Genomic DNA, 23,141 nt, shown 5'->3' on the forward strand with positions numbered 1-23,141 from the left:
GATTCATCAAGTGGCTTGGTAAATATGTCTGCAATCTGCTTTTCACTTGGAACAAAATGAAGTTCCACTGTACCTTTCATCACATGTTCCCTAATGAAGTGGTACTTGATATCAATGTGCTTGGTTCTTGAGTGCTGCACTGGATTTTCAGTAATGGCAATGGCACTTGTGTTGTCACAAAATATTGGAATTTTGTCAACATTTATACCATAGTCAAATAACTGGTTCCTCATCCACAGTATTTGTGCACAGCAACTACCAGCTGCAATGTATTCAGCTTCAGATGTTGATGTGGAAACAGAATTCTGCTTCTTGCTGAACCATGATACAAGCTTGTTTCCTAGAAATTGACAGGTGCCTGTTGTGCTTTTCCTGTCTATTTTGCAACCTGCATAATCTGCATCTGAGTAGCCAATTAGATCAAAACCAGACTCTCTAGGGTACCAAATTCCTAGATTGGAGTCCCCTTGAGATATCTGAAAATTCTTTTAATAGCCACTAAGTGAGATTCTTTAGGGTCAGCTTGAAATCTAGCACAGAGACATGTAGAAAACATAATATCAGGTCTACTGGCAGTTAAATATAAAAGTGAGCCAACCATGCCTCTATAACTTGTAATATCCACAGACTTTTTAGCCTTGTTTAATTCAAGCTTGGTGGCAGTGGCCATGGGAGTTTTTGCAGGTGAACAATCCATTAAGTCAAACTTCTTTAAAAGATCATAAATATATTTAGTTTGACTAATGAAAATTCCACCACTAACTTGTTTAACTTATAAACCAAGAAAGTAAGTTAGCTCTCCCATCATGCTCATTTCATATTTACTTTGCATTAATTTAGCAAACTTTTTTACAAAGTTTATCATCTGTAGATCCAAATATAATATCATCTACATAAATTTGTACAAGTATCTTAGAGCCATTAACATTTCTAAAGAAGAGAGTTTTGTCAACAGTACCTCTTGTGAAGTGATTATCTAGAAGGAACTTTGATAAAGTCTCATACCAGGCTCTAGGTGCTTGCTTTAGTCCATAGAGTGCTTTCAACAAATAATACACATGGTCTGGAAAATTTGGATCTTCAAAACCTGGAGGTTGGCTTACATAAACTTCTTCCTCCAATTCCCCATTTAGAAATGCACTCTTGACATCCATCTGATAGACTTTTAAATTGGCATTAGCTGCATAGGCTAGAAAGATTCTGATGGCTTCTAGTCTTGCAACTGGAGCAAATGTTTCATCAAAATCTATTCCCTCTTGTTGAGAATAGCCTTTGGCAACCAATCTGGCTTTATTCCTTATGACAATGCCATTTTCATCTATCTTGTTTCTGAATACCCATTTTGTGTCAATAGAACTCTTGTTCTTTGGCTTGGGTACCAGCTTCCACACTTTGTTCCTCTCAAATTGGTTTAGCTCCTCTTGCATTGCTAAAATCCAATCTGGATCCAAAAGAGCTTCTTCCACTCGCTTAGGTTCCTCCTGTGATAGAAAGCTACTATATAGACATTCATCTTGAGTAGCCCTTCTAGTTTGTACTTTAGATGTAGCATCACCAATGATCAGTTCAAAAGGGTGATTCTTGGTCCATTTCCTTTGAGGTGGTAGATTAGCCCTTGATGAGGTTGCCTCAGTATTGTCATGATGTGAGATAGAATGTTGATTTGTTGAAACTCCCCCTGAGTTGCTGATCCTTTGAAAGGAATTGGGAGTTCTATCAACTGATGAGGTGAATTGATTATCCGTTGACAGACTGTGATCAACGGATGCTTCGTTATGAACTTCAACGGATGATGCACTTTGTCTTTCAACGGATGCTGCATTGCTTCTTTCAACGGAAGCTGAATTATGACTTTTAACGGATGCAGTATTCTGTGCATTATCCAAAGGCAAACTCTGGTTTCTTCTTGAGATGCCTTCTTCATCATTCTTATCTTCACTATCATCACAATATATCTCAATATTGTCAAATTTGAGTCCTTCATGATGTCCCTCATCTGTTAGTCCATCAATCTTTTTATCATCAAACACAACATGTACAGATTCCATGACAATGTTGGTTCTTAGATTGTAGACCCTATATGATTTTCCAGCAGAATAACCAACAAATATTCCTTCATCAGCCTTTGCATAAAACTTTCCTTTGTGATCAGATTGATTCCTTAAGATGTAACATTTGCAACCAAAGACATGTAGAAAGTTTAAAGTTGGTTTTCTTCTCTTGAATAATTGATAGGGAGTCATGCATTTTGCTTGATTGATTAGAGAAATATTCTGAGTGTAACATGCACAGTTAACAGCCTCAACCCAAAATAAGTTGGGAGTTTTGACTCCTCAAGCATTGTCCTTGCAGCTTCAATTAGTGATCTGTTCTTCCTTTCCACCACACCATTTTGTTGTGGAGTTCTTGGAGCTAAGAACTCATGCATGATCCCATTTTCTTCACAGAACATCTTCATGGTTGAATTCTTGAACTCAGTTCCATTGTCACTCCTAATATTCCTTACTTTGAAATCAGGATGATTATTGACTTGCTTGATATAATTGATGATGATTTCACTAGCTTCATCCTTTGATCCAAAAAAATAAACCCATGAAAACTTTGAGAAATCATCTACAATCACTAGGCAGTATCTTTTCCTTGAAATTGACAATACATTGACTGGTCCAAAAAGATCCATGTGTAGAAGTTGCAGTGGTTCATCAATTGCAGATTCAAGCTTCTTACTGAATGATACTTTCTTTTGCTTTCCTTTCTGACAAGCATCACACAGTCCATCCCTTGTGAATTCTACTAGAGGCATTCCTCTAACTAAGTCCTTTTTGACTAGATCATTCATTGTCTTGAAATTCAAATGGGACAGCTTCTTGTGCCATAGCCAACTTTCAACTGGACTTGCTTTGCTGAGAAGACAAGTAATGGATTCTGCATCTGTAGAGTTAAAATCAGCTAAGTACACATTCCCTTTTCTAACTCCAGTTAGAACCACTTTATTGTCCTTTTTACTTGTGACAATACAGGCTTCAGAATTGAAGGAAACAGTGTTCCCTCTGTCACATAGTTGACTGATGCTCAATAAATTATGTTTGAGACCATCAACCAATGCAACTTCATCAATGATGACATTTTCTTTTGAAATCAAGCCATATCCCATAGTGAATCCTTTGCTGTCATCTCCAAAGGTTATGCTAGGGCCAGCTCTCTCCTTAAACTCTGTGAGCAGGGTGAAATCTCCTGCCATGTGTCTTGAACAACCACTGTCCAAGTACCATAGATTCCTTCTTTGTTCCTGCACACAACAAAATCAATCAAGTTGATTTTGGTACCCAAGTTTCCTTGGGTCCAGCCTTGTTAGTCTTTTTCCTAGACTTCATTCCTCCTGCATCTTTTGACTTAGGTAACTTTGGGTCAACCTTGGTCTCAGATGTGGTTGGTTGAAGTGTAGGGTTAGTCACAGAATCATTTAACACATTTGATTGAATTTGATAAGGCATAGGTTGTGCAAACATGTTATTCCACATTGGCATATTGTATGGCATTTGAGGCATACTAAATGCAGTAAAGTAAGGATTGTTAATGTATGACATGTTTGCAAAATGTGCATGGGGATTCTGGTGAGACATAACAGGCATAGCATGCAGAGGTGACATAGACATGTTAGGCATGGAGGGATTTGAAGGCATGGGAGCATTTTTAACAGATTTGCAATTATCAGATAGGTGATTAACACTTTTACAATGTACACAGCTTTTTCTAGGAGCATACCTATCAGGTGTGTAATTGTTATGTTTATTAATCCCTACCTTCCCATTTCTTTTAGATTTTCTTTTAGTTTCCTTCTTATCCTCAACCAACTTAAGCCTATCTTTCAACTGATCTAAAGTCATGTGTCATATATTCACCTTACTGACATCTCTGGATGTGCTAGCTCCTTCTTTGACAAAGTTCTTGAGAGTTGAATCATTCTTTTTATTTTTAAAAGAACTTGCCTGTTTTAATTGATGAGCCTTCAACGGATGCTCCTTTTCTTCCTTCAACGGATAACTTTCATCATCCGTTGATTCCACATCCGTTGACAATCCATCAATTAATTCTAACTTCTTTTTGTTTTTCTTCCAGGCATCCTCACAGAATGATTCAATTCCATGAACCTTGGCAATTTGAACACCAACATCCCTAGATGTTTTCCAGGCCTTGATTACCTCTTGCTCACTTTCTAACTGTTTAGAAAGAATTTCTACTTTCTTAACAGCTTCTTCTAGTTCACTCTCAACGGTCAAGCATTTAAGTTTAATCTTTTCAAGCTCAATTACCTGACTCTCTAACACAGCATTCCTATCACTTAAAAACACATTATTTTCTTTGATCCTAGTGTTTTCTTTAGCTAGTGATTTAAGAGAAACACGTAAATGATATAATTCATTAGACATATCATTTATGGCTTCATTGCATTCATGTTTAGAAAGCTGAGAGAGATCGGTAGTAATTACCTGGTTGCTTGATGAACTAGTTTCATTTTCATCAGAATTAGCCATCAAGGCTAGGTTGACATATTCCACATCATCATCTTCATTTACCCCATCTGCTGCCCAATCATCTTGAGTGAGAAAAGCTCTTTCCTTTTGTTTGAGCAAATCAAAATACTTCATTTTGTAATCAACTTGCTCAAATTTCTTTTTCTCAGAATTTGGCTTCCTACACTCACTTGCAAAGTGTCCACTAATGCCACAGTTGTAACATTTGAACTTTGATTTGTCCACCATGTTTTTGTTTGGCTTAGTGAACTTTATGTTTTTCCTGAACTTCATCTTTACAAATCTCCTGGACAGAAAGGCCAGATGTTCATCAATATCATCAGATTCATCCTGACTGGAATTGTCTTCATCCTCAACAACTTGCTCTTTACCCTTGCTTGATTCTGATTTGCTTGTGCCAATTTTGAGACTTGGCATTGTCTTTTCCTCATTTCTGGCTTCAACTTTTTCACTGTCAGCTACAAGTGCAACTGATCCTCCTTTTCTCTTTCCCTTTTCCAACAACTCATCTTGCTCTATCTCAAGTTCATAAGTCTTCAAAATTCCATATAATCTTTCAAGTGTGAAGTCCTTATAATCTTGAGAATTTCTTAGAGAAACAATCATAGGCTTCCATTCCTTTGGTAGAGACCTTAGAAATTTTAAATTGGAGTCCTTGACTTGGTACACTCTCCCATACAGCTTTAATCCATTCAATAGTTTCTGAAATCTGTTGAATGTATCATTCAATGATTCTCCTTCTTCAAAATGAAAATATTCATATTGTTGAATGAGAAGCTGCATTTTGTTTTCTCTAACTTGCTCAGTGCCTTCACAGATAAGCTGCACAGTATCCCAAATTTCCTTAGCAGTTTGGCTATTGATGACATTATCAAACATATCTTGATCCAGGCCATTAAACAAAATGTTCATGGCTTTCTTGTCCTTGTGGACTTCTTCAATATCTTCAACAATCCATTCTGCCTTTGGCTTGGGAATAGACTGTCCAACAGCAACTGTAGCAGTAGCAGCTGTGGCCACCTTGTGTGGGATGTGAGGACCATTCTCAATGCAGTTGATGTAGCTTTCATCTTGAGAGAGAAGATGTAAATGCATCTTCACCTTCCAGTGATGATAGTTATCTCTTTCCAGGATTGGAATCTTTACACCAATATTCTTCTTACCCATGATGTTAGCAGAATAGATCTTTAAACTCTTTGTATGTTAAGAGCTTGCTCTGATACCAATTGTTATTCCCAGTGGACTAACAATGAGATTTACAGAAGGGGGGTTGAATGTAAATCTTAAAACTTTTTCAAGTTTTAAGCAGTTTGTAAGACTAAGTGTTTGAGTGATCAAATGTGTATGAATTGCTTGGAGCTGATGCAGACAGATATATATTCAAACACAAATGTAATGAACACAAAGAACTTAAAAACTTTTCTGGTGGATTTGTTGTTCCACCAGAGATGTGTTATTTCAGAAAATCTGTGATTCAAAATTAAATCACAGCTGCTTCCTAGTACAAACTAGATGATTTTCTCTCTTGATATTTCTAAACAGCTCAGGGAAAATTCACATCTAATTACTAGCTACTACTTGGTTTATATAACACCAAGTTTACAAGTGAAGACAAAGATAAAGTACACTAAGACAATAGTTCTCCACTTGTTTATGTTCCATTTTTATCCAGTGTAATATGGAATTATCTGTTGACTTTCCATTTTGAACCAGACTAAAAACGGCTGCTTTTTCTGCTGTTCCTGAAATAGGCTACCACATCTCTGTCAATCCATGTGCCTGTGTCAGCTTTGTTAACTGTCACTATCAACTGCTATGAGACTGAGCATCCGTTGAAGCTTTCATCCGTTGATGGCTTTATCCGTTGATGCTCTAGCAGTGCATCCGTTGAAGCTTTCATCCGTTGATGGCTTTATCCGTTGATGCTCTAGCAGTTGAAGCTTTATCCGTTGAAGCACTTATCCGTTGATGGATATTATCCGTTGAAGCGTTAGAGACATCCGTTGAAGCTTAGTTTCTTATCCGTTGAAGGTCTTCAATATCCGTTGACACTTCTTCACTTATACAAAATTACAAGGCATAAAATATTTACAATTAGCCCTCCTATTTGTACATCCATTAGTAGTCAACATGACTGATTATCTCCTAACAACATCTAAGAATTACAGCTTGAAACCAGAGAGTGAGATGTGCTACAATACCAAACTTATTGCTAAGTAAGGCTACTCCTTCAACGGATAGCCAAGATGGTCTTATCCGTTGAGGCTACAAACACTAGATTTCTACTTAAGTGTTTTGCTTAACTTATCATCAAACTAATACACATATTCCTAACATATGTAAATGATCGATGGTGGATGTCTAGTACTTGCTTTTGCATTTATGTAGTTTATTTGGATTATGAAGTTTGGTTGGTGGTGGATATATGTACGTACTTGGTATAATCTATGGTAAATCAATGAATGTATGTTTGTTTTTGCGTTTGTTTTGGTTTGGTTAGTTTTGGAATGGTAAAATGGCAGTTGGTATGTTTTTGGATGACTCTTGTTTGGGTTTTGGGCATTTGATTGAAACAGGGGATTCATGAATAAAAAAAATAAACAAACATCACTTCATGAACAAAATAATTGATGTAAAATATAGTTAAATAAGACATTTCATACAATAAACTGATGTCATAAGCAGGCACATATATCAGCTCACAAGAAATGACTGATGTAAAATAATATAATAGAGATTACATTTTGAAAGAACTGATGTTAAACACACACAAAGACATCGGTTTCATTAAAAAAAGAAAGGTACGACATCGCTTCTGATAAAAGACTGATGTAATATGTTAAGTTACACATCAGTTTAACAAGTTTTTCGATGTTAATGTATCATATTGCTTTATATGTGATGAGTTTAAAATGATATACATGACATATAAATGAATAACTGAAACCATAGTGAAGGTATACATTGAAGAAAAATACATCACATTGTCAAGAAAAAGGATGTCTAAACTGTGTATAGACATCGGCTAATAAGCGATGTGTAATGCACCTACCTTTCTCATTGCATGCAAAGACATCGCTTGGATTTTAAATAGACATCGGCTAATAAGCGATGTCTATTGACAAATTTCTAGTAGTGATGGCTAACTACATCAGTACAAATTTTAATGAATTACAGCATAATTATGAAATTGTCGATAGAGCTTGTCAGCGAGCTGACAACCGATATGCAACGCAAAAAATAAGTAACATCATGTAAAAAATACACAAATTTTAGTCAGTTTCGACCCCAAACCAAACTGGTCTACTTCGGGTACCTTACCAACCATTTAAGTGAATATTTATTAATAATTGAAATGATATGATTAGAAAATGAGTAAAGGGTACTTTGTGTATGTGCACCATGTTTGTCAGGCCACTTTATGTACTATTTTTAAAAACTAACATGAACTCTAAACATTTTTGTAGTTAGTGTACGTCCTTCAAATAAAGCTAAATGTGTTAGTTTTATCAATTGCCATACACGGCTATAACCCCCAAATTACTTTACTTTTCATTACATCTCTTCATCTTCTATGTCCCTCACTTTAACCCGCAAAATACTCCTGTCACTTTCCCTTCTTGCTCAGTGCCTGACTGCTGCTCAAATGATCAAGAATGGTGTGAATTCGGAGACACCCTAGTAATAAATATATCTACAAGTCAGACGAAGCTCCTGATTATGATGGTAAGAGCTTTTACTAGTGGGGTACGTATATATACTTAGGATTAAGAGGTTTTTGATTTATACTTAAGGTTTGTTGGTCATTAGGGTTTTTTGGTATGTAGGATTGTAAATTATATTTGGTATGTAGGGTCCCTTGTGTTATATTCATTTCATATAGATACAAAAAGTGGTTGTTTTTTTATATTTTTTTGGAATGTGTTGTTTAGTGCAGCATGTATAAAGTATTATACTGCTTTGTAGTGTGATATAAAGTTATTTAAAAATGTTATATTTTTTTACTGCAACTTATCCAGACACGTTTAATATTAAACTACATTATGTGGGTCTGTTTAGTGAGACATATGTGGGCAAACAATTTGTGTTGGGGTCATTTGACTATTTTGATTTATGTGAGGCATATACAATGAGTATATTTGAGTTGATTAGCATGTTAAAAAAGTGTGGGAAATTAGGTATATACACATTGTATAAGTGGCCAATGACCGATATAATAAGAGGATTGCATAACTTATACAGAGATAGAGATATTTTATATATGTGTAAGTTGCTTCCGCCATCAAAGGTCATATATGTGTATGCCATCACAACTAAACCTATTGCTTTGATTGATAGTGATTGGGTGCCCACTCGGGAGTTTGTCCCCTCACAGAATGAAAATGTTGAGTATGTTTTGAAGGGTTTTAAGATATTAAATGCAACGGAAATTATAATTAAAAATGTGAAAAACCAGAATTTTTAAAACCCACCGCATGATCCATGCGAAAAACATATATTTAATTCGTAATTTGGATTGTTTACCTTAAGAAATTTTATAAATTGGTTGATTAATGGAGATCCAAAACTTGTTCAATCACCACGCATCCCGCTCTCGCGATCTACGCTCTATCGGTACCTGCACGAATACTTGAACGCAAGGATTGAATGTTTACTAGCACAAAATCGTTTCTTCTTGCTCTTTCCATCTTCTCTCTTGGTGGCTAGGGTTTTTAATCAAAGTCTTTCATACAAAATCAGCCACACAATAGATATTATATAGAGGTTAGAAAAATGAATTATAACTTTTAACTAGTTAGGAGTTATTATTAATTCAAAATTTCTATTTGTATTATAATTAAGTTTCACTTAATTATTTAACAAACAAATATCATAATTAATCTTTGTAAATTCGAGTATCATTATTTATCTAATTAATTAAGTCAAATTTAATTAATATTATAAATCATTCAAATTACTTTAAATAAATTTAAATCCAATTTAAATTAAATAATCCTTCAAGCATTTTTTGTGTGTGACTTTATAGATTATTATTACGTTGGCAACAAATTTTAAATCTAATTTAAAATTATAAACAACGAGCGTATTTAGTAATACGTGAATAATGTACAATATATTATAATCTCTTTAATCACATATTATAGATTAAACTAGAGACATGTAATGTGTCATACTCATCAATATTTAATTCAAAATTTCTTGATCAATAAGTAGACTATCGTATTAAATCAACATTTGAACGTGACTACGCATTTTATAGTGAAGCTCACACAAGAGGCCAATAATATCACTCCTAAAATTATGAGGGTTAAAACTTGTTCAATCATGCTATGTAACTTTATTTACATACAACCGCATAAGGTGTTATGACAAACATGGTTAAATAACGTATCTTAAATCGGTGGGCAAAAAGTATGAATAAAATTTCAAACTAACATACATGTGCTGGCATTGTGAGATCTCGATGACATAATTGGTGTAAATGCTGAGATATAACTTGACGGAGTCGATCCTACAAAAATCAGTTCGTAAATCATAGCAGCACATAAAGTATGTTATATATATGTTATCTGGATTGAGAAAGGATTAACAACTGAACAATTACGATTAGTTATACAGGATAATATTGGGCTGTTATTGCAATGCGGACTATAATTCAGTTGAGCTTTACCAGAGCCTAATAAAATAAATAATTTACAAATAAACATTTTTTTGATTAACAAACTTGTAGAACGTGATCTGGCAATATGAGATATCAATGTAACATACTAAATGTTAACTACATGTTGTCTACATAACATACGGCTATTGACAATGTGAGATCTTGATGACATTATAGTAGAGATTTTGCTAGATGTAGAATGTCTTCTTATATCGCTTTGCCGAGAACCTGATAATTGAAGAATGATATAAGATCAAAGATTAGTTGCATCAATATATTATAGAATATATATGATAACACAATGTCATCAAGTGATATACCCAAGCTATTTGAAGCAAAATTCTCTTTATCTATACCTGCTGATTGAACTGCATAATAATAAATGTATATGTTAAGCTACGTATATGCATTGCTACGTATATGTTAAGATATGCAGATTCATACCAGGACCGTTGTCATCAAAGGTAGTAGAACGTCTGCTCCCATTCATAGCTTCTTTGTTATGTAATTAGTCCTATCAATACCAATGTTTAACAAAACAGATAAGAAGTAGTATGATTACGCATATTCATACCAGGTCCGAGGTCATGGAAGGTAGTAGAACGTTTGATCCCATTTAAAGTTTCAACGTTATGCGATGAGTCCAACGATAATCTTACTACGAAACAAAAAAAAAGATTTTGTTAAACATTATCGGACGTACGATTGCACAATAGATAACAAAAAATCGGTAATACAAATTCGATAGCAGATGATGATGTATACAATTATTCATATTCATGTATATGGCCTGTAACAAAGAAAGAAGAGGAAGATAATGATTATCAAGGAAAGTAGTAATGATTTTTGAATTTGAATTACTGAAGACATGATTTGTGACATGATTTGTGGATCTGTAATTGATTGAGTATAAAAACAAATATATTTTAATAATATATTTGATCTTTTTAATATTGAAAAGTGATTTTTTAATAATTATAAATACCATTTAAGAAATAGATAGTCCATGTATCTTTGCATATATTTGTGTAGGAATTACTTGATTTGTGAAAATGGGTCGACCCACTGGTCAAATTTCAAAAATATGGGTCAAAATCTTTATAAAAATGTCATTTTTAATACAAATTTTTGGTTATTCTCAGTGGTGCTCATTAATATATAATATTTTATAAACATAAAAAGTTAAAATGATAAACATAAAAAGTTAAAATTATAAAAGGAATTAATCTAGTTATTTCCTTAACTCAGTACTCGAGTTTATTAATTTTTTTAGCAATTAAAAGAGACAAAACTAACATTTTTAACGTTTAATTATCCAGATTCGACATGATATCCCTTTCCGAAATGGAATCGGAAATAGAAACCAATCCCTTTTCGAAATAGAATCGGAAAGTAAAACCAAACCGATCAACTTAAGAATCCCAATACGTGTCGAATTCGACGAGCACTCTCTCCCTATATATACTCGCATATAACACATCATAAAAATTCAACTCTTCTATTCTCTCTTAAAAAAATCATAGATTATACAAACTATAAACCCCTTGTTATTAGCATGGAGGGTGCAAAAAAGAAAGTAGTTATTCGCGAGGTCTGGAGAAAAAATCTCGTAGAGGAGTTCTTCTATATTCGAAGTGCACTGCAATCACATCCGTGTGTCTCCCTAGATACTGAGTTTCCAGGCTGCGTTGTTCCCGATATCGAAAATCGCAAGTTTTATGATCTTAAGCCCGAGGAAACGTACTCTTTAATGAAGGCCAATGTTGATGCTTCCAAGTTGATTCAGCTTGGTTTGACCCTGTTCGATAAGTTTGGTAATCTTCCTGATCTTGGTTGCGTAGGAGTTTGTTTCGTGTGGCAGTTTAATTTTCGAGAATTTGACGTGGAGAAGGATTTGCAGAATGTTAGTTCGATTGCCTTGCTTAAGCAGCACGGTATTGATTTTTCTGCTAATAAGCAGCATGGCGTTCGTTCAGTAGATTTTGCGTGGCTGTTTAAGCATTGTTTTGGACCGGGTTGTACTTGGGTTACGTTTCATGGCGGATATGATTTCGGGTACTTGATTAAAGCCTTGACAAACTCTAGGTTGCCTGAGGATTTGGGAACGTTCATAAATTTGTGGAGGCGCTACTTTGGGTATTCAACTTACGATGTGAAGGCGATGATGGAGACTTTTCGTTTACGTGGTGGTTTGGAGTCGTTGGCTTCGCGTTTTAACTTGGTTCGCGTGGCTGGGAAACCTCATCAGGCTGGTTCTGATAGTTTGCTCACTATGCAGCTCTTCGTTAAGGTGATCCAATGGTGTCGTGTTCGTCCCTATCCGATTGCAGTGAGCTCTTGCAATATGCTATATGGTTTGAATGTAGAAGTAAATAGGCCAGTTAGAGTCTGAGGTACATACAAAATAGAATGTACATCAGTTAGCAAAAAAGATAATGTATGTATGATTAGCCCCTTTTCAATTTGCTTATGAACAATTTGTTGAGAAACTCACTAACAAGTAAAGCAACATAGAGGCAAGTGTATAAAGAATTTAACAAGTTTAGGCCAAGACCACAGTTAACAAAACAAAACATGCAGGTAAACAAAATCAGTAACTGAAATAACGTAGAGAGAAAGAAAGATGTACCCAAAACCATAGCTTTCAACAGTGACTGAAATAAAGGTTTACAGATACAAAACGCCAAGAAAATGATTACAGCTGAGTCACCAGGCCTTGCTCGAAGTCCTAGCTGCTCTTGAAGAGATTATTGCCCCCTACCTGCTGCGTTTGGGATGTGCGCAATATCTCCACCAGGATAAAACAGCTCGGAGTTTATGTTAACAGCAGCAACAAAACCTCCACTTCGACCAGCACCTCAGTCGCCGAAAAAAATCAGCACTTCAGGACTTATGGGAGAGAAATACAGAGAGGTTGAAGAGAAGAGATAAGAATGTAGTGTATAGTATTCATTCAGTTTAGCCTCTATTTATAGGAGAGGAAAAATGAAACTGTCCACACACTTAATGTCTGAATTAAACTGCTCCATTAATGAAAAAATCAAAACTGATCAGATTTTGAATTCATAAATGAAAAAATCAAAACTGAACAGCTTTTGAATTTAAATTATTTGTAACAGCTTTTCACATTAACACCCACATTATTATCAGAACTTAAGTTAAATTCTGATTTGACTCATCAGTACTTAAGTTCTGATTCGACTCATCAGTACTTAAGTTCTGATTCTGATATCAGAACTTGTTAAGTTCTGATTTTATTCATCAGTTCTTAAGTTCTGATTCTTATATCAGAACTTGTTACAGATCAGATTATTTGCAGGTTCAACATATTTAGACTACTTAGCCTATTTCAGAACCCAGCCCCATAATCCAATCACCGATAAATAAATTCGAATTAAAATAATTCTCAAATAAATAAAATCCTCGCCCAGGTCACCTCGCGTACGCGAGACGCCGAGACATTCGCCCAAATCGCCCTTCGACCCGATCCGGTCCGGTGCGGGGCGGGGCGGAGCGCGCGTGAAGCACACAACAACACAATGGACCATCACACACCTTAGTAGTTGTATACTACTCATGTGGGTAATACCATATAAAGCACACAACCCCCTTTATTTATTTCAATGTGGGACAAACATTCTCAAATTTTCCAAGCTTTTCCAAGCTACTTTCATCTCTCATTTCATATGGATTTCATTAAGAAAATTCTTAAAACCATACATGAAAATTTAAGTTCAAATATCATTGAACAATTTCCAATCATTAGATTTTAGGATTAACATCAAGAACATAATTAAATTAAGCTCTAAAATCCTAATTTTCTAACACAATTGTATTTCAGGTTTTATATTACTTCTTGTGATTTTTTTCATTCAGTCTTTGTTGATGGTCTGTTGAGGTGTGTCATTATTAGTCATATACATAATTTTTCACCTCCCCTGTTTGCACTCTCATGCTTGCAGCACTTCCATTGCTGAATCTAGGTCACCATGAAAAGTGAAGTGTCTGCTCAAGATCTTACCTTTGTAATCTTAGTCCTTGCTGTACTCGTAATGTTTGATCTTCAACCTATTAATATGCTATGTCTGAGTCCAGCTTGTGTAAATCCTATGTCCACCACCTGGACTTATGCTTCTTGCGTCGCAGGTGTTGAAGAAATACGTGTTGTGGAACCTGAGTCCTCAGCCAACCTCTGGTACCATGTTAAGTGTTAGAGAAAGGCCCTTTCCAGGATCTTATATTATTGTTAGGCTTCTTGCTGGAACGGGAACCAGTAAGCAACTTATGCATTGTAGAAAATTTCAGGGGATGGACATGATATATTATTGAAATAAATAGTACTAATATTTACAGGAAATTGGTTCAGGAAAACAAGCCATGAAAAGCAATATACACAATGAAGTCAAACTTTTAGCATAACCAAGTAGCAGTCATCAATGATGAACATAAACATTATATTCCACAACAGCATCCCCAGTATTGTAGTCGATACTATGAGTCTGTGCCTGAGCATATCCACGTGCAAACCGAAAAACTCCAGTCCCTCCAAGCACCGGCATTTCTCTCATAGCAGCTAATGGAGGATTGCGGCCTAAAATACTTAACGTGCTCCCGTTATACTCACCTTCCGTAAATGCATAATTTAAAACCATCAAGAATGCCAGTTCACTTAACGATGCAGACGCGTAAATTCCCTGAGCCCTTCCCACTTGTTTAGAACTCGGTTCTGGTCCTTCAGTTAATGGATCATCCATCATCACAATGGCTCCAAAATACGTCGATGAAGTGTTAGTTATGGCCGCTGAAGCTACCCGAACGGCTGTGGGGTTACGACCACTGACTATGTCGTGGAAGTAGAAGTGCAGGTGGCTTTGTTTTTTGTCGTGGAGACCGAGGGAATTTCGGATAATTTTTCTGGAGAAATCTTGGGATTGTCTGGTGAGGAGGAGTGCAAATATGAAACTTGTGAAGGCTATGAGAAGGAAAATGTTAGACATTGCGAGTTGTAGAAAATAAGAAAGGGAACTATTTAATTTATAGAGGTGGAGACTGGAGAGTGTTGAGTCGTAAAGTTACAGGTTGGTTTCTTCTAAGTAACCAGTTGCTTCAGAGTTCAGAGTGCTGTTTGTGTAATTTAGCTCTATAAGTGTCGTAGACTCGGGCAAGTAAACTCTTCTCTGACCCTTACTCCCGAGTTTTAAAAAAAAAGAAAAGTAAGTGTAATCTAAGTAAAATCCTTTATTTTCTAGGTTCTCGTTTGTTTCGATGTAACTAGACTACGTAACTTAAAGTTCCTTGGATTTAAAATGAGTTACAGTGTTTGGTTTGTTGTATTTTAAAAATGGACAAACGAACTTCAAGTTTCATGGTTTTCATAACTATTTAATATAAAAATATTAGTTACTTACGTAACCTCTAGTTACATATCAAGAAACCAAACACGTTTACTTTAATTACCTTGGAACTTGTAGTTGTAACTTGGTTACGGGGAAGTTCAAGTTCCCGTGTAATTATAAAAGTTGACAAAACAAACGAGGCCTATGACGTGCTTCCAAGTTTTTTAAAAGAACGAAAGTAAATAATACTGAACTCAAATTTGACACATTTTCACTTCAAAAATTTTACTCCAAAAATATAATAAAAAACTTTACTTTCGTATCACTTACTTTCTTCCGTTTTAAAAATTCGAGAGCATGTAACTTGCACTTCTTTTGCAAAACTGATTGGTTCTTGGTGGTGATTGGACGTGTTAAGGTTAGTTTCTTATCTAAATTGCAACAAAATCAATCCATTTATGCATTTTAAATACGTTTCTGATGTTGTCCATTTGAGCTCTGATGACACCCTTTAAAATGCTAATGTAAAATGTGTTGCTGCTTTAGCTAATGATCTTTTTAATTTAGATACTTTAAAAGTTACTTTACATTTGCTGTAATTATTGTACTTTGTTGGCTATGGTTAAGATATTGTGTTGTAAGGGTATGGTTAGAATGTTAAGTACTACTGTTTTGTCAGAGGTTGTTGAGTTGTCGGATGATGGTTGTTTTTGTTTTGAGGTTTCTGAGTTGTTTAATGAGTTGTCGCAGGAGTTTAAGGATGAGGAGCAAGATTTGTTGTTGATTCAAGTGCTTGATGTATTGGTTAAGGTGTATGTTAGTCCTGGGAGGTTTGGTGAGGAGATTGATACTATTTTTAGAACAAAGAGGCCCGGTTGTATGGCTAGCATTTTTAGTTGTAGTCATCTTATGAATCGGTTGGTTGAATATGGTAAAATGGATATGATAGTATAGTGATCAAAGCGTTGTGTGGAAAGGGGGAGATGGAAGATGCGACTTATGTGTTGAAGCATAAGATGAGGGCGGAGGAGTAGAAGATAACATACTCGAAGATGAAGCATCTTCTTCACGGTGCTGAATGAGAGAATGCTTTAGGCCTTTTTTATCTGTAACCCCTTAAACTGCAACATCACCTCAATGAATCGGTCATTTTCTCTTCTCAACTATGGTGTCTGTGGAGAAAGCTGTAGTGCACGATCTGAGGCGAGCTGGACGCCTTAGAGTTTTTTGTGCACCGCATGGTGAATTTGGCGTCTCATGGCAGACACCATAACAACCATGGTCCTCATCAGACCAGTGAACAAATTTTACAAGACAGCGTGAAATCTATTTATTGAGATAATGGGCTTTTACTAATTACTCCTGGGGTTGATTGCTTCCTTTCGAACTCGCAGCTACGACAGGTCCAACTCTTCAAATCTTTTTAAATGTCCTGTTCCACATCATGCCAATCAGATTAGTATTCAACTTGCACGTCTCTACTAACACGGGTTCAATTCATCTTCTACAGCTGAATCCTGGGGGTAATGAGTATAAAATACCTCTCTGGATCGCATTATGGAAGCGCACTAGCTGATTGGGATTTGGATCAAGCAGAAACAGTGTCTACGATCCTTAGAGAAATTCCTGGCAACGACATATGTACAGAATGTGGCGCTCCTGAGCTGATTGGGCTTCATTAAATCTTGGTGTTCTGATGTGCATTGAATTCTCTGGTGTTCATCACAACTGGTGTTCATAGATCAAAGGTTAAACAAGTGCCAAAACACAATTAGGTTAAATGAAGTTCTTTTTCTTCTTCTCCGGTGTTACTTCACAGGCATCAGCTGATGATAAGCCTGTATTACATTGACTGATAATATGTGTACCATTTTCAACTTTCATTACAGTTTTAAAACTGCAATAAATCTTGACTCTAGGAGCTGACAGTCGAATTCATGACCTCGATCAGTAGTTGGGCACTAATATATATTATTTCATACATCTATACTAGGAAGTAGAATTCTTCATACCAGCTGCACTGTGTATGTAATTCTTGGAAGTGCGGGGTTTTTGGGGATTCTTGGAATTTTTTCTCTCATCCACAAGCGAGAGAAAGGACTATAGTCTTTAGATACTAAAATACTTATTGATTAAAGATGTTAAAATGCATTAGTTGTGTTATTAAGGATAGCAAACTTATTTAGTTGACTATTTAATATAATTTAATGGAAAATGCTAGAGACCCCAAATTTTTACACCAAAAATTTCTCCAAATCTGATGTGTCACATGAATAGTTGGTAACCTTCCTAATAATAAAATGGGACCTCGCGTGCATTAATATGTGTTCACGAATTAAAATAAGTCATGTGTCAGCCATGTCATTTGGTAAAAATTTTGGGGAAGATATTTAGGGAACCTAACAATACTCATTTTTAATATGTTAATATTTGCCGAATCCCCGTATTCTTAGATTTACCCAATTTCCGTATCCCCGCCCCGCATAGGATTGAATTTGATCAACAGGGAGACAAGTGGTCTGTATTCAAGTAGTGGTCCAAAAGAACATCTCTGTTTACACTTGTTCACTGTCTCCCTCCTCAATGTAAACTCCTTTCATCATAACGTTGTGGTTTTCTGACTTTAAACATCAGTGTATCTATCATGCATACATGTATCAGGTTATGATGTTTGTTCCATCTCAATCAACCTATATATGCTGCCCCTGCAACTTCGCTATATCATACATTTTGTGGTCCCAGTTTTCATTCACTTGAGAGGTCTCATTGTCTCTAGTTTATGTCTTACAAAACCCAAACTAAACATAATCAAGTTTAATCAGTTCGGAAGATCCTATAGGAAAGTTGCTGCTCTAAACATAATCTGTCTTTTATGATAGAAGATAGGGTGAAGGACAAATTTAGTCTATTTTTACACAAAATTGACAAAATAACTCATTTCTGAAAAGTTGGTCAACTTTAGCCGATTCGATACCCTACTGTCAGTGGAGTATTCACTTTATACAAGATACCCAACTGGCAGTGGAGTATCCCATATATGAAATACCCAACTACCAGTGGAGTATCTTATACAAATTGGGATACCCAAGTGACAGTGGAGTATTCAATCGGTCAAAATTGGCCACTTTTTTCAGAATGACTATTTTTGTTAATTTTTTTCAAAAATCTGCTATTTTTGTCATTTTTTCTAGAAGATAATACAAGGTGAATATGTGAGTGTGTTCGATTATAAAGAAAATCATGCGAGGCTAGACTATAAGTTCCCACGTTTTCTTACACTAACAAGCAGTAATAAGTGATAGGGTGAAATTTCATCCACTTGACTGGAAGTGGGGTTGATCCCGAATGTGTAGGAAATACGTGTGGGACCAGGTAAAGGCAAACGATTGTTACAGTATTTCATATCGCATGGTATGACAAAGTAATTAATATTTATGTACCGGAGACTCATCTTTATATGTACGGTTAGAAATTTTCATAATATAATATCAATCAATATATAGTTTAAAGGGGACGGTCCCCGACAATTGTTTGCCCGGTACCTCTTATACAACAAACGTTTTTTATCCGTTGAATGAGTTTATCCAACGGCTGTAATTAAAAAAAATAGTTATATTGTCTGAGGTTCGGAAAAATTACCTTTTTACCCTCTTGTCATGGACCGTGGACATTGTCTGCAATTGGGAATTAATGTTAATGTGGGGGTCCAATTTCACTTAATAAATAGAAATTTATTTTAGGTTTCAGCCCCGGACAATGTCTGCGGTCCGTGAAAGTTAATCTCCGCGGACCAATTTCACTTGGTAAATATTAATTTTTTTTAGATCCCAACTCCGGATAACGCCCGCAATCCGTAAAATTTAATTTTTCCGGACCGCGGACATTCAACGGATAAAAAGTCGACTCCCTCACAAATTGCGAGCACCTCCCCCAATCCATAGTCTAAAAGTATTGCGGTGTCAAATGTGAAACTCCAATTTTATGAAACTGAAAAATGGATACAGTGTTTAACCTCTGAGTTGTAAGTAGATACATTGCATCAATTTCGATACATGGGGGTAAAAATGAATTGAAACTTTGAGAAAGTACACAACTTGATCAGTGTATGTAGTTTGTACGGCAAGCTCAACTACCGTTTCTTAACCTTGTTATATTCTCCTTTTTATACAGGTACTGTTGTTCCTTCCATGTCCACTCAAATAGTCATAGATCACTTCACTTGTAAAATTAGGGCATCACTTTCCAGTAATTAACCTCGGTTTCTACTTAAACTTCAATCAAAAGTACGACGTGCGCACACAAATGCAGTAATTAAATCACATTTCTGCCTAAACTTTCAATTAATAGTACAAAAGTACATTTTTTTTGACGAATATGACTTATAGCTTTACAAATGAGTATTCGTTCTAATAAATTTTCGTGGTGAGCGAGGGTCGAAATCAGGAACTGACCACTTGAGCTGCCCAATTGTGCTCGAGAGAAGTTCTTAATTATAAGCAAACTGAAGTATTTGCACGACCTAAAGTGCAATGCTCATGTATCTTGCTAGTAGTATAAAATTAATGGATTGACATGTGCACATCCTAGGTTTACAGGTGCACACCTTTGTTGATATTGAGACCAATTCATATTTAACTCAAGTTTACTTTCATGTTCAATGACGATAATTTGGTCATAATTGGGTGTACACCTATAAATCAGGGTGTGCACGTATCAGCTCCCAAAATTAAAAAATTAAACCGTATACAAATTGAAATTTCAGAAGAAGAAACAAAGTTGTTCATAATCAACAACATTGATAAATTAACATCAACACTAATTACGTACTAATCGTTTCTGCACGTTAAGTATTCGATTTACATATCCATGGATGTTGAAGATTGTTAGCAACTATATTTATGTATCAGTTCAAATCTTTGCTCCTGAGTAGGGTAAATTTAAATAAGAAAGATATCCTGATTATAAAAGATGAATTTATTCAATTGTTGAAGAAGTTGAACGCTATAGATGTAGATCTAAACTCACATTGTCCTTCACATGACTTGCTTTAGATTCGTAAAGGTATTGATTCTGCAGACTTGAGCTTCCAGTATTTGATGATGCATTGTTTGCAAACAATGGAGGTGGATTCATGGCGCGTTCATAACTATAACCAGACGAGCTGTGGGCTGATGGAACTCGCCACAAAGCTAGGGGACTCCCGGTAATCGGTTGCTGTCGTTGAGAATTGTAAAAGCCATGGCCTCCATAGAACCTGCTGTTAACACCATCGACATTGCTAGAACTCCACGGAGAAGAAGAATGATAAGGCATGGTTGCTGGTGATGGAGCTGAGACAAAGCGGTTGTAGTTCACGATCCCATAAACGTGTGCCTCGGGATATCCTCCATGAACCACAGAGGACTGTAGGTGCGCTCTCTTGGCTAGTTGACGCTCTCGTTTGTGCGCGTTTTGATGACCTCCTAAGGCTTGTGAAGTAGGGAAGTTTCTACAGCAATAATGACACTCGAATTTTCTGTTACTCTCTTCGTTTTCAGTTTCTTTGCTAGTAGTACCACTGAACTCCCCTCGAGCGTTTTTCTCTGATGATTCTGATTTGGAAGGGGCGACGTTGTGAATATCACCGCTACTAAATTGCTTGCCAAATAGGCGAATGCCCTTTTCCTTTACCGGTGGAGATGGCCGAAGAAATGGCAATTCTGAGAAAGAATCTACATTCATGAAGTCATGAGTCTCCTTGTCCATGACAGAAATAAGTGTCGGAAGGGGAGGAAGATGACTGGTGAGAAATTATGAGGAAGAAATGACTAGGAGAATGAGAAAGAGTCGTGAGTTGTACAATTTGGGATGAGAAACTGGTGGGGCTAACAAAGCTAACAGTGTTTTACTTATGGAATACACTATAGTAAAAATTGATGCATGTAAAAAGGCGATCCAGGGTATACAATTGTTGCAGTATACTATAGCGCGGTTCATGTAAAGATGGGACTCCCGTACATTCACACCAAAAACCCTGTTTCACACGTATCACAACGATAAGGTATGATCCAAGAATCACTCACCGAAGAACGAGAACTATATAAAACTAGAAGTTCAGGTAGCATAAGACCATGTGCTTCAAAGTCCCGAGAGTTTTTGAAGAGGATGTTTCATAGCTTCAATGAACAGAAATGCCTTTTTGTTTAACGTGAATGTACTACTATATATGGCATCGTACGGCCTAAGAATAGTTTAATTAAGTTGGGATTAAGAGCTTGATTTACTTACTGCACTATAATCCTTTCTTTTATATACAAATGTCCTTTGTATCAGTTGCTTGTAAGCAAAAGTTATTATCCTTTTATCAATACCAACTTTCTGCAAGAAGGTACTTTGTTTTAATATATAATTCATTGAAACTAACATATATAGTAACATTCCTATATTAGTAAACGTAAATAGAGCTAGCAGAGGCGGAACCAGGATTTTTTAGATCTCGGGGTAAAAAAAATTCAGAAATATTTTAAGTTTTGAAGATCAGCAGAGACATGAACAAATTTTATACACAACATGGGCTTCAATCTCCGCAGTCCCTCCCTGGTTCCGCCACTGCATATAAAATGCAGTATTATATATAGGAAGGTTTTATAGCAGGGAGCAGGTAATTAATTGTGGCATTTCTGCCTTTGCAAATAGCTAGCTGCCTGACACGGTTGGATAGCTCAAGTGGTAATGAGTTTATCTTCTGTCGTCGTCTGAGGTCCTAGGTTCGATCCTCGCTTACCCCGAGAATTTCTGATAACAGATACTCATTTGTATAAGTTAGCTAGCTGGTTAATTCGTAATTTTTACATTTTTAACAAGGTCATGTTGCAGACTTCCCTTGTGCAGTGTGGTCCTCTCCTTTGTTATCATGATCAAGTTTAAGTGAATTGGGAACACATAATCATCCTCTCCCCCCCTCTCTAAATCCTACAAAAAGGACATATGGCCACCTCTTCCTCCCTAACTCATTGTACTACAATTGCACAAAAGCACAGGAAAATGGTAAAACCAATAATTTCTGCAACTTACATTTACTTCACTTGAATCCTTGCAAGTAACTAGCTAGTAATGTGCATTTTATGCGTTTAAAAAAAATTAAAATAAAATAATCCTCAAGTTACTGAGTTGAGTTTGTTTATTTTTATTCAACATGATGTGAAAAAGAGAGCTTAATGTCAAACACTTTCTGGAAAGGCCTCAGATTTCTTCATCAGTACTGCACCACTGCTTTGCTTTCTCGGATTCCTCAATCCAAGTATACTTTTTACTGTCGGTTAAACTCTAAAGTTATTCCTTTTCTACTTTGGGAGAGAGAGAGAGGAGGGAGAGGGAGAGAGAGAGAGAGAGAGAGAGAGGGAGGGAGAGAGAGAGAGAGAGAGGTGGGGGGAGAGAGAGAGAGAGAGGTGGGGAGAGAGGGGGGGGGGGGAGGGAGGTAGAGAGAGAGAGAGAGAGATTTGTCTTCTTTTGGGTATATTATGGGTTGCATGTGTTTTGGAGCTTCTGGTAGCTCTGCAAAGAGTATCCATCTAAAATGGTAATTTAATGATACACAAACACATAATTTTGTTCATTTGTAATATGTCT

At 36.1% G+C, this 23,141-nt stretch overlaps 3 protein-coding genes across 3 annotated transcripts; 1 reads left to right on the plus strand and 2 right to left on the minus strand.

The window, feature by feature from the left end:
• Positions 1-11,714: 11,714 nt before the first annotated feature.
• LOC141711177 (putative CCR4-associated factor 1 homolog 11) lies at positions 11,715-12,670 on the plus strand. Its single transcript, XM_074513604.1, has one exon. The coding sequence runs from the start codon at positions 11,753-11,755 to the stop codon at positions 12,587-12,589; it is 837 nt and encodes a 278-aa protein (XP_074369705.1). The 5' UTR covers positions 11,715-11,752; the 3' UTR covers positions 12,590-12,670.
• A 1,795-nt stretch (positions 12,671-14,465) lies between these two features.
• LOC141713697 (dirigent protein 1-like) lies at positions 14,466-15,219 on the minus strand. The gene has a single exon (XM_074517229.1). It carries the CDS (start codon positions 15,192-15,194, stop codon positions 14,631-14,633), a length of 564 nt encoding a protein of 187 aa, XP_074373330.1. The 5' UTR covers positions 15,195-15,219; the 3' UTR covers positions 14,466-14,630.
• Positions 15,220-20,134: 4,915 nt separating this feature from the next.
• LOC141713699 (zinc finger protein GIS-like) lies at positions 20,135-21,706 on the minus strand. The gene has a single exon (XM_074517230.1). The coding sequence runs from the start codon at positions 21,276-21,278 to the stop codon at positions 20,535-20,537; it is 744 nt and encodes a 247-aa protein (XP_074373331.1). The 5' UTR covers positions 21,279-21,706; the 3' UTR covers positions 20,135-20,534.
• Between the last annotated feature and the right edge of the window lie 1,435 nt (positions 21,707-23,141).

The sequence above is a fragment of the Apium graveolens genome, chromosome 3 (assembly GCF_009905375.1).
Source record: "Apium graveolens cultivar Ventura chromosome 3, ASM990537v1, whole genome shotgun sequence".
NCBI classification, from domain to species: Eukaryota; Viridiplantae; Streptophyta; class Magnoliopsida; order Apiales; family Apiaceae; genus Apium; species Apium graveolens.

What these genes read in the sequence shown, in the direction of transcription:
- LOC141711177 (XM_074513604.1), top strand. Translation starts at nt 11,753, where the DNA reads ATGGAGGGTGCAAAAAAGAAAGTAGTTATTCGCGAGGTCTGGAGAAAA.
- LOC141713697 (XM_074517229.1), bottom strand. Translation starts at nt 15,194, where the DNA reads ATGTCTAACATTTTCCTTCTCATAGCCTTCACAAGTTTCATATTTGCA.
- LOC141713699 (XM_074517230.1), bottom strand. Translation starts at nt 21,278, where the DNA reads ATGGACAAGGAGACTCATGACTTCATGAATGTAGATTCTTTCTCAGAA.